The 12,493-nt window shown below is 33.3% G+C and overlaps 2 protein-coding genes across 2 annotated transcripts; one reads left to right on the top strand and one right to left on the bottom strand.

Annotated features, from left to right (window-relative positions):
* Positions 1 to 1,756: 1,756 nt before the first annotated feature.
* LOC125369822 lies at positions 1,757 to 5,730 on the bottom strand. Its single transcript, XM_048373094.1, has 4 exons — positions 5,641 to 5,730; positions 3,319 to 3,910; positions 2,899 to 2,963; positions 1,757 to 1,992 (listed from the first exon to the last, which is right to left on the bottom strand). Exons 1-4 carry the CDS (start codon positions 5,728 to 5,730, stop codon positions 1,957 to 1,959), a joined length of 783 nt encoding a protein of 260 aa, XP_048229051.1. The 3' UTR covers positions 1,757 to 1,956.
* Positions 5,731 to 8,519: 2,789 nt separating this feature from the next.
* Positions 8,520 to 10,395, top strand: LOC112536134. Its single transcript, XM_025158723.2, has 2 exons — positions 8,520 to 9,365; positions 9,916 to 10,395. Exons 1-2 carry the CDS (start codon positions 9,074 to 9,076, stop codon positions 10,245 to 10,247), a joined length of 624 nt encoding a protein of 207 aa, XP_025014491.2. The 5' UTR covers positions 8,520 to 9,073; the 3' UTR covers positions 10,248 to 10,395.
* Positions 10,396 to 12,493: the final 2,098 nt, after the last annotated feature.

The raw sequence follows: 12,493 nt of genomic DNA, 5'->3' as shown, positions 1-12,493 counted from the left end.
CATAGTCAAATAAACTCGTATGTCAATAGCACGTGACCTATACTACGAGAAAGTGTAAACTAGTGAGAAGGTGTTGTGGGGTTTTCCGGTGGAATCTGGATTTTCTGGAATAATTCCCAAACTCAAGTTGATATCCTTTACTCTCACAAATAATTGGTGCATTTCAAATGGAGTTATGGTATGGATAATGGTATTTGCCTGTAATTTAGGATAGTTGTGGAGCGTTTTCAGGCACGCATCCAATATTTTTAGTGATTATAACACTGTATGGCTTTGCAATTTAAAAGATACACGCTAACCAATCACAGAAACTAGCGTAGAGATTTTGAAGTTGCCACTTAGGTAATTCACCGAAACACTTTTACTAATTGAATGGATTTTTTCAATTCTATAAGAAAGTTTCGCCACATCTAGAGATGAATTTAGATAATTAACTCAATCCTCATTTAGATAATTAACCTAGCTATCCAATTATATACAAAGGTCCATCTAGCCTAGCCCAATTACAAGTTTTATACTTAATTGTCAGCCTCTAAACCTAAATGGACTACTTTTTATGCTAAGACACAATTAGATGATCCTATTCTAATGTGGCCCATTACTTAATTAAAAACATGAAAAAGGTCCACTAAGTTTACATAGATTTTAGTTTATGTCTAATTTACCATCCTGTAACCTAATGGACTACAATTTTTATGTCATGTCCAATTTTAAAGACTAATGTCTATACGTCCAGTTTTAATTAGGCAACCAGATAGCAAATATTTGGCATATATCTAAAATAAAAAAAAAAATAAAGTACAGGAAATTAAATCTGGCTATTACAATCCTTCTACAACTAAAAAACAAGAGAAAACGCATAAAATAAGTTACAATATACAAAAATTGCATAAAATCCGAAAATAGGGAAAAATTAGTGTAGAGTTGATTGGCATGGTTCATAGAGCCGATCGGCTCAATGCAGAGCCGCTTAGCTCTAGGACTTGGTCATGGTCGATTCTGCATTTTTTCTCAAACTCCTCGCCTAGAAGCCGATTTAATATGCACAAAAGATAAAAATATGATTAAAACTCAAAGAAATAAGATAAAATACGTAAAAATGAATTAAACTAAACCGAAATACGTAAAAATAATACAACATGAAAAAAGGATAAAATAACAGAAGACAGAGACCTTACATGGCAGATTCTAGATATGAATATATAATCCTAGAAAATAGATGCAATGACATAATTATATGAGAAACACATAACTCTAACATATTACCCAAATCATTCAAATTATTAGATTCAAAATCCAACATATATCAATGTTATCAGATTCAAAATCCAATATGACAAAAGCATGTTAATCTATGAAGAAGCTTAAATATAATCATATGAATCATACAAAGTAAATAAAAATCATCCAAATCATGTTTCTAAAATCATAAAGTAAGGGAACCAATATGAAAAAAGAGATGATGATGGTGATGGATTTAGAGAACTCTCAGGTTGTCACCATAGATTGTTGGTCTTCGAGTCTCTATAGATAATAAGATGGTGGAATCAAAGATCGATTGAGAATCCAAAGCTGTTTAGGTTTGAGAAATATTTTTTCATTCCAAAAAAAAGAGTTTCCTAATCTTGATTTTTTCTTTAGTGACCTTTCTTGTCACGGCCCAATCTGTGGTCTGTGACCGGCACTAAAAAATGGGTAGGCTTAAGGCCACCAAAAAATAGGTAGCCTTACTAATCGATATTTATTAAAGTGTATATGAAAAATATAATATTAATCATGTCTGACATGTCATACACAAATCTAACTGGTCTTTGATAACATTTCACATCCATTATGGACCAGAATAATCATAACAAATCAAAAATACTATTGCGGAAGGTCTAGAATATAAAATAACTAAGAATATGAAAATATAGATTATTTATAATAAGCCCGATGAAGAAAGAAGTCGGGTTGTCAAAATACAAGATGGCGAAGAACTCTAACTGTCACCTGAAAAATAAAATTAAGATTGTCGGTCTCGAGAGTGAGTTAAAATCACATAACCTTGTAACTATTGCAGTCTCCTTAACAAAATAATATTCATTAACTCAACATGTCATGCCAACATCAAAATACGAGTCATACCAAAATTTAGAAAGAAAAAAAATATATTTGAGACTTATTGGACAAGTGGCTCAGTAGAACCCTAACCCAAACGCTAGTAACCTTTCGGCTCCCTTATTCCAATACATCTTGCGCCCAGAGAGTGAAGCTAAACCAGGGTCCTTACATCCGGTCTGAACACTTGATTCCCAATTAAGCCGGCGCCCAGAGAGCATTGCTCGACCAGGCACCTTTTTCCGGCAGTCAAAGGTTCTACTGCGGAATCGAATGATTTATATGATACCACATCTGTTGTCTCCTAAGCTTTTACAGCCCCAGAGAGTTATACTCGACCATGGCAAAATCTAAAAAAATAACATTTATTATTCGTCTCTAATTATTACGGTGCACACGCGGTCCTGATGCAATCCATCAGGTGGCATGTTTTACTGTCACCTTATCCCAAAATCACAATCATAATATATATAAAAGAAATTATAAATATATAATTCATAGGCAACATAATTTATTCAATTGCATACTGAGAAATAAAGATTAGTAATATCGGGTAAACCAAACATGCAAAATATCTGTAAAGATAATAATAATAGTATTAAAATAACATTATTTAAAATATCATAAATAACGAGATAAATTAACTAATAATAATATTAATATTATTCGTGATGATTATCAATTAAATGAAGTTTACTTATAATAACGATAATGATAATCATAGATAAATATTAATCATTAAATATCGCATTAAATCTAGACATGCCAATGTACAACGATTATATGACTTTAACTCACAGTTCCGTCGCACTCCGCAGTCTGCTCCTTTGCCTCGGGTGAAGGTGGTGGGATGGACGGATTATCTATTCATGAAAACACTCAGTTAATAGACATTCTTAAATTTCCTAGGTCTATACCTCTAGATTAGACTGCCTAAATTTATTTTAGACTCGAGAATTTTCTCGACAATTCGGCAGAACCTCTCATAAATTACAGGCATTACCCTCCGTACAACAGGTCCAGAACCTGCTAGAAACACCTCAAATATTCTGCGATTAATTAACGAGAATCGGGCCACCAAAACTACATTATTTTTTTCCGACTCTACAACACACCACAAATCACAATTAATGTCAAATTATCCATAATTGACAATTAATAGCAATAATATTTTTCTAAAATTACAATATAATTTTTAGGGTTTAAATAAAATTATACCGAATCGAAATTTCAATATTTCGCACGTCCAGAAAACACCAGGGTCCGGAAGCCGGTCCTGCCAACGGTGTCGGAATTCAAATATGAAAGTGCCTACGGGGAAGCTCAAGTTGCAGGGAGTCCGAAAACATGAGAGTTTCGGCCGAAAACTCGCAGGAAGGCACCGGATCAGGGCCGCTCCGGTGAATCTCCTTCGAGGCTGCCGGTGGAGGAAATTGGCGGGGGAGACTTGTTCCGGGGGTTTTTGGGGTGAGGAACCCGAATCCGACGTTGGATGGCCGAAAGGACGCCGACAGGAGGCCGATACGGCAACGGCAACTCCTTCTCCTTCGGTCGACGCTGCTGCCGGAGAAAAGGGAAGGAGAGGGCGGCGCAGCAACGGGAGGAAAGGAGGGGGGAGCTGGGTGGCGGCAGCGGCCTGATCGGCGCGCAGGCGAAAAGGGGAAAAAGGGGCAGTCGGCAGGGAGAGAAGGGGAGGGGGAGGGAAGAAAGGGAAGGAAGGAAAAAGAAAGGAGAGGAGGGGAAGCAGGAAAGAGAAATGGAGGAAAAAATATATTTTATTATTATTATCATTATTAGTATTATTTATTTTCTGGATATTACATTTTTCTCAGATATCTAAACTTTCTATCTTCAATAAATGAACATAGGCTTTTGATAAGTGCAGCTACTAGCTCCCTCTTAGACCTAGAATGTTTTATTCTATTTATAGCAATAGGGTTTTAAGAAACCCTCTAGGAACAAATATACTTTAATTTATTTGAATTTAGAAGAATCAATTATTTTTCCTTTATCAGATAATTAAATCTTTTAACTTTAGATTAATATTCAATTAAATAAATAAAATCTTTAAAATTCAAATAATTATTAATAAACTTATTTTTAAATTTTAATAATTATGACTAAATATCTTCTAAAAGCTTCTTTTTTATCAATCTTGGTGTTTTAGTCAAATACACATAAAACGGCATCAAATTTTAGAAAATAAGTCAATCGACACTATGTAGAACGATTGACTTAAGAAGCAAAAAATTTTAAAGTTTTTTACGATTTAGTCCCTGAACTTATAAAAACTATCGTTTCACCCCACGAATTTTCTGCCAATTTGGTCTAAATTGATTCTAGAAAAGCAATTTTTATTTAATTATTCTCAACTCTAACTGAAATTTGCCCGTCCTCAATCTTCCGAGACTCGAGAAAGGTAATAACTTTTATCATTAGATTTTTCGTAATTCTCTTAATATCTAAATTCGAAAAATAGATGTTGATATTAGTTTTGATTCTAGAAAAGCAATTTTTATTTAATTATTCTCAACTCTAACTGAGATTCGCCCGTCCTCAACCTTCCGAGACTCGAGAAAGGTAATAACTTTTATCATTAGATTTTTTATAATTCTCTTGATATCTAAATTTAAAAAATGGATGTTGATATTAGTTTTGAGCCTAATGTTAGAAAGCAGTTACGGGATGTTATTTCTAATCATGCTATTAAATCTCCTTAGAACATTACTGGCGATTTTAATGTGTACGACAGTCTTGATGAAAAACTGGGAGGAGCTGCTCCTATCCACTCTAAATGTTTAGAGATGCAAAAGATTATGTCTAGTTGCTCCCTTATTGATGTTGACTTTATGGGGCTGAAATTCACCTGGGAAAGGGGTATGGTGAAAGAGTGGCTGGATAGAGCTCTCTATAATATGGATTGACGTCTTTGTTATTAAGAAGCTGTAGTAAAGCACTTGCCTCGGATAAAGTCTGATCGTAGGCCTCTTCTCTTATCATTGCAAAGTGTCCCTCCTCTTAAGAAGAGTAGACCTTTCAGGTTCCAAGCTGCTTGGCTCGCCCATCCAGGGTTTAAAGATTTTGTTAAGAATAATTAGATAGATGGTAATGGCTTGGTGTCAACTTGTGATAAATTTTTTTCTAAATTGAAAAAATGGTATAAAAAGGTGTTTGGGAATATTTTTATTCGTAAGTGCAAAATTCTTAATCGTATTGCTAGTGTTGATCGTATTTTAGATTTTTAGAGATCTCTAAAGCTTGAGTATGAAAAGGAGTCTCTTCGAAAGGATTATGAGCAAGTCTTGATTCAAAAAGAGATGCTCTGGTTTAGTAGATAAGAATGTGGGTGAAGTGGGCCGATAGGAATACAAGATACTTCTATAGGACCACCGTTATTAGGAGGAAAGGAATAAAGTTGAAAGATGATAATTGTACTTGGATTGACAATGTTGAGCTCCTTAAAGAAACGGTTGTTGATTTTTACCATAAGGTATACAACGAGGAAAGTGTCTGTTATAATCGGTTGATGATTAGAGGTACATTTCCCTTCATAGCTAAGAATGATAAGCAGAAGTTACTAGTTGCTATAACCCTTACAAAAGTAAGGAAGCCAATCTCCGAACCACCCATTTTCTAGATACTAAAAGAAATACAAAAAATTCAATTATGAAAGTTATTGCGTCTCCCGAGTCTCGAGAGGTGAGGATAGTCAAATCCCAGGTAGGGTTGTGAGTAATTAAATCAAAAATTATTTTTTGAAATCAATTAGACTAAATGACAGAAAAATTAAGTTTTCGGGGTGAGATTGAATAAATTAAAAATTTTAGGAACTAAATTGTAAAAAATCTAAAATTTTCCAGCATAAAGCCAATTGGCTATGCGTACAGCTGATCAGTTGTACCAAGAGCCAATCAGCTCTGTGTAGAGCCGGCTGACTCTATACAGTTTAATTGGTCCAAAACTCGGCTTTTTGATTCGTCTTTTCGATGTTTCCTGATTTTGAATGTCGATAATTACTAAAATAAACTTTCTAAAAGGATTTATTGATAATTATCTAGCTTTCAAATATTTTTTATAATTAAATGGATATTTATCTATAATTATCTCATTTACCTTAAAAACCTACATTTATCAATTAAAAGAATTTTAATAAGTCCCTTTTAATCATTGATAATTCTTTTAGAATTATCAATAATTAAAGGGATGATTATCCTGGCATTTAGATTTTCCTTCTTCCTTATACAAATAGAAAAGAAAGCCCTAGGCTAGGGAAGGAGGCAATCATCAATAAAGAGAATGGCAGTAAGTTTTTGAGGCAACATACTTATATTTCCAAAAATATAACACAGCCAAAGACACTTAGGATTCCTATCCAATCCTTATTCAACCTCCTCATCTCCTCTTGATACTTGAGGATCTGCATAATACAGTGTCAACTTAAGGGTTTCAAAATATTATCATCTTCCTTCTCTTTTTTTTTTCTCTATGATTAGCTGCATGTTAGGTTAATTTTATGAATTAGTAACATGATAGGGTTTTTAATGATTTCTCTTTAATAATTATTTCACATGTTTTATATGCCTACATTTAGGGTTTTTATAATTTTGTGTGTTTTCCATCATGTTTATATTTTTGGATTTTGAATTTGATAATTTCTTTGTTCTTGGATTTTGAATATGATAATTATATGAATAGATCAACATGCTAAGTTTATTTTTCTTTGATGATAATCCATATGTATTGGCATGGTTAGATTTAGATTTTATTAGATTCGCATGAGTAGCTTAATGTCTATATTCTTCAGGAAATTGCCATGCTTAGGAAGTTTTATCTACTGTAAGTTTACTTTTAGTTAATCTGTATCTTCTTGCCTTAAAAGAAGTTTAATTATATGTTTTTTTTTTTGTGTTTTGTACGTGTATTAATCACTTTTTGTGTCTTTTTATGCATGGGAGTCGGAAGCATCAAATTGTTAAGACTGGCCTAGGAGAACCTCTAGAGTCGATCGGCTCTATGAATAGTCAATCGGTTGTACGTAGAGTCGGTCAGTTTTATGACGTAGCCAATTGGCTCTATGACGTGGCCAATCGGCTATTCGTCTGATTAGTCGCCCGTTTTTTATGATTTTGAGGATTTTCACTTTTTTTGCTATTTTTACATATATTCAGTTATTTCTAATTAATTAGAGTTATAATAGCTTAGTTTTTACTGTTTCCCTTATTTTTCTTTATTTTCTTGTAATTTAATCAAATGCCTCCTATGCAATTGATAACTAAGAAATGGGCATCTAGAGTTAGGGCTTGTGATTAGCCTTTAGCATATAAATTGTAGCCTATTAGATTTAAAAGATGGTAAAATGGGCTTAAATTATAAAATTTATTTAGACTTCGATAGGCTTTGCTATGTTTAATTAATAAACTAACCAACTTAGACTAGAAAATTTGAATCAGGCCTTGGCATGTAAATGTAGCCCATTTAGAATAGGTACTTGGTAACTTAAGTATAATTTATAATTGGACTAGATTAGGCAGGCCTCTTTGTACATAATTGAATAGTTAATTTAGGCTAATCACGTAAATAGAGAATTCGTCTAAATCTAAAATAAGCTAGATTTGGGCGGACCTCACATGTTGTATTGCTTAGTGTGTAGAATATTTCTATACTGTATTAATAGGGAATGGGCTATTAATTAATAAAATTGAAAGTAGGAATACACAAATAAGAAAGTTGGCTTTTGGATCCTGCTCTGGATGTGGCGAAGCTTCCTTATGGAATCTAGTATGTCACTCAATTAGTAAAAATGTCTTAGAGAATTATTCAATGGCGACTCTCTTTTTTTATACTAGTCTCTATGACTAGCTAGCGTGTTCCCAATTATGTTGAAAAGCCTTACAATACCATATTAGCTAGAGATATTTGAGTTTGGTGGACCTCACATGTTGTATTGCTTAGTGTGTAGAATATTTCTATACTATATTAATAGGGAATGGGCTATTAATTAATAAAATTGAAAGTGGAATACATAAATAAGAAAGTTGGCTTTTGGATCCTGCTCTGGATGTGGCGAAACTTCCTTATGAAATCTAGTATGTCACTCAATTAATAAAAATGTCTTAAAGAATTATTCAATGGCGACTCCCTTTTTTTATACTAGTCTCTATGACTAGCTAGCGTGTTCCCAATTATGTTGAAAAGCCTTACAGTACCATATTAGCTAGAGATATTTGAGTGTGCGTCCAAAATTGCTGTCCACAGTGCATATAAAGCTCCCAAGCACGACGGGCTGCAACCGAATTTTTTTTTAAGCTAATGGGAGATGGTAAGAAATATTTATTTGATATGGTTTATAAGTTTTTTGTTTCCCATGTTATGCTTGAGAGGTTAAATCACACCTTGATTGTCCTAATTCCCAAGCAGAAGCGCCCTGAGCATCTTTCCCAAATGAGACCAATAAGCTTGTGTAATGTGGCCTATAAAGCCATCATGAAGCTGATTACTACTCGGTGTCTCTCTCTCATGAGCACGAACAGAAACATCACATATATTATTATGGCTCAAGAGGTAGTGCATTCCATGAAGCTAAAAAAAGGTAAAGTGGGTTGGATGGCCATTAAAGTTGGCCTCAAGAAAGCATACGGCAGATTGTGGTGGGAGTTCATCAATGATACTTTGCAAGATGTTAGATTTCCCCTTATTTTATTGAAAGAATTATGACTTGTATTATTTCAGCCTCTATGAGTGTGCTCTGGATTGGTGAAAGAACATGTGTTTAAGCCTTCCCGTGTTGTCCGCTAGGGCGATTCTTTATCACCATATGTTTTTATGCTATGCATCGAGCATCTATCTCATTGTATTCAAATTACATTTAACAACAATCAATTTCGTCCTATTCGATTAGATAACAGTTGTCCCGGACTCACATTTATTTTTTACTGACGACCTTCTTTTATTTGTTGAGGCCTTCGTGGAGCAGATGCAAGTTATTCAATTGGTCGGAAAGTCAGCACAACAAAGACTCATATTTTTTTTCTGTCGCAATATGGCTAGCAGCCTGAAACAGGAGATTAGAAGATGCTTTGGCTTCTCGCAAACTAACAACCTGGGCAAGTACTTAGGCATGATGTTGATTCATGACCGTATCACTAAGAATACTTTCAAGAGCATTTCTGAGAAGATCAAGCTGAAGCTTAGTGGTCGGAAAGCTGATCATCTCTCTTTGGCAGGCAGGATAACTTCAGGGGATTCCAACTTTCACAACGTAAACCGTAAGATTTCCTCTCTCTACCTGTCTTAATACTGACCAACATATTCGAAATTTTGTCTGAGGTAGTAGCAACAGTAAAAATAAGATTCATCTGATTAATTGGGATGAATTGTGTTCCTCTAAAAAGGACAAGGGCCTTAGTTTGAAGAAGGCTCATAATTTTAATGAAGCTTTATTGATGAAATTGGCTTGGGATGTGTTAACTCGAGGGGATGCACTTTGGGTTAAACGTCTCCATGGTAAGTATCTTAAAGGGCAGCCTCTGGATAGATTTTTGGAAGCGAAATCCAAATGTCTTCTACTTAGTGAGGCATTTGTTCCATCTGGCAATAGATTATAGTGGGATCCTCATGGAGTTTAGGGAATGGGAATAGAGCGCTCTTTTAGAAAGATAATTGGATTGAAGGAACTGGACCTTTTATGGACATTGCCACCTAAGAAATTTCGGTGTCTTCACCACCTTATTGCTAATCATTTTTCTAATGGTGTTTCTTAGTATTAGGATATGTTTCAAGATTGAATTCCTAAAGCGGCTTGCCTTAAGATTTCAGGAATTTATCCTCCAATATGGGATCTTGGTCTAGACACTCTAATTTGGAATTTCTCCAAGAGTGGCCAAATTACTAGCAAATTAGCCTTTGAGTTCATTGTTGGTGATTGTGATTTTGCTGGTGTTAATGTCTGGTCAAGGATCTACAAATGGAGAGGTCTTCAAAGGATTCAATCTACTCTATGGTTGGTTGCTCATCAGCGTCTTGCTTCAGCAAGTTTGTGTGCTAGACATTCGATCATCCCCTCAACAATGTATGGCAGATGCAAGTCGAGTGATGAAGACACAAATCATGCTGTAAGAGATTGTCTGTTTGCTAAGTGTATTTGGTAACGTTTAGTCAAATGCGAGTACTGGACTACTTTCTTCAACTTAAATATATAGATCTAGGTTAATGCAAATCTTAGCCATTCCAAATGGAGTGCTATTGATGGTATTGATTGAAATTTGTTGTTTGGCGTCTCGATATTGGAAATTTGGAGTTAGCGTAATCATATTGTTTTTAGCTCCAAGTCGTGCTTGACTGAGCCAGTTATTCAGCGAATTTTAAACCACTGTAAAAGCATTACTGAAGCCATGAGTCTAGAGACTTCTCTTTAGGATGAAAACAGGCGAGGCTGCCTAGTGAGTTAGGAGCCACCTACACTGGGTTCTGTGAAGTTAAAAGAAATAGGACCAAAATAATTTTGGAAAAAATAAGGTTTCTTACAAACATATAGGAAATGGGTTGCTAAATTTTGTCTTACAGTCTAAATTCTTTTCACGACTTGAGATATGAAAAGTTTTATTTATATGATTTTTGTTTTTAGAAGTGCGCTGTTGATATTTTATTGGTATTATTTTTTTAATAAAATTATAATAGCATCATTTTCGTCATTCATTCCTATTCACTTTTTCATTTTTATAAAAATTTAAAAAGTTATAATAAACATAAAACTATTATCTTATTAGCACCTTTAAATAATTTTTTTAATTTTATTTTAATTATATCTTTTTATATTTATAACTGCATTTTGATAGTTTTTTAGATATTATAGTATATTTTTTGAAACACACGTCTTCATTTCATTAAACCACACTAATTGCTATTCAATTCATAAATACCAAACATAAAAATATAAAAATAAAATTGATAAATCTATCTCATTTAGTTGGATTAATAATAATACAAGTTAAAATAATATCCTTTCGGTAATTTTTAGATATACTTTAATATATTTTTTCTGATAGAATTTTAAAAAAATAAAAATTATATAAATAAAAATTACAAAAAATTCATAAGAAAATATGAAATAGAAGGCCAAAAATTCATAAGAAAATATGAAATAGAAGGCATAAAAATAAAATTTCAAAATACTGTGCCATAAAATTTCTTGAAAAGAAATTTACACTCCATACACCCTTTTCAGAAATAATTAAAAAAATTACATTTTTACATTTTGTCTTTACATTTTTACGTTTTCTTCTTTCCCTTTCCATTTCTAATGCTTTCTCTTTTTCTCTCTTTTATGGATGCAGAAGCAAGATCTAGAAGAAAGATGCAATCTTACTTTTCTTTAGATCTAACGGCAAGATTACGCTTCTTTTAATTCTTTACAACCAGCTTAATTTTGCTAAAATAATCAACATTTATTAGGTTAAGTGAGTTTTAATGGTGCTTGAGACCTGAAAAAGTGGCGGCATAAGTGACTGTGTTGTTGTAAAATATTAAGTCAAGAAATAAATATTTTAAAATAAAGTAAATATAAATAAATAAAAAGGTATTTAAAATTGACTTGGATTAAGCTGAATCACATTTCATACAGGAGAGAATAAATTTAAATTTGAATTAGCCTTTTGGTCCAATCCTTATTGCCACAGTCCGCAAATTTTCCCTTTTCGCCCGAAGGTTCAAAGGTCCAAGAGGCCTCCAGAATTCGCTAGAAAGCAAGGGAGCATTCTGGAATCTTCTAGAATATTCTAGAATCATCTGGAAGCATGTAGAATAAATAGATACGTATGGAATTGTGTAGAACATTCTAGATACTTAATTTTAGCCATTAGATCAAATGTATCATCACTGTCCATTGAAGAGGTGGAGGCCTATGTATAGCTTAGAGATTTCATTTGTAATCATCAAGCTTAAACAAGCAAACGTTCGGTAGAAGAACAAGCAATTTCTCTCTCTAAAAGCTCTCCAAGCTTTCTTAAGTTTTCTATTGTTCTTCTTGTTATCTTAACTAGTATTTTGCCTAGCATTTGAAGAATAAGGCTGACTAGCTTACTTGTATGCGTGAAAAAAGTAGCTAATGTCGCACGATTCGTTGGTAGAAAGACCAAGCCCGTGATATTATGCACGTAAACCCAACATTCAGAAGGCTCTTTACAATTCTAAAAAGATAATATTTATTTATAAACTAAAGTAAAAAATTTCATTTTAAAAGTATGAGATAAAAAGCTTTTTAAAATATTAGACATATATTTAACATATTTATGAATTTCAACGGTCTAAAATGTTCTTGAAATATTTTATAACAAACAACAAGAGGTGCTGGTGTGAATCCAAGTTCAAAGCTTAAAGATATCCAAAATCCATTAAT

Source organism: Ricinus communis, chromosome 4 (genome assembly GCF_019578655.1).
Source record: "Ricinus communis isolate WT05 ecotype wild-type chromosome 4, ASM1957865v1, whole genome shotgun sequence".
NCBI classification, from domain to species: domain Eukaryota; kingdom Viridiplantae; phylum Streptophyta; class Magnoliopsida; order Malpighiales; family Euphorbiaceae; genus Ricinus; species Ricinus communis.
This window is presented reverse-complemented; position numbering and strand designations above follow the sequence as displayed.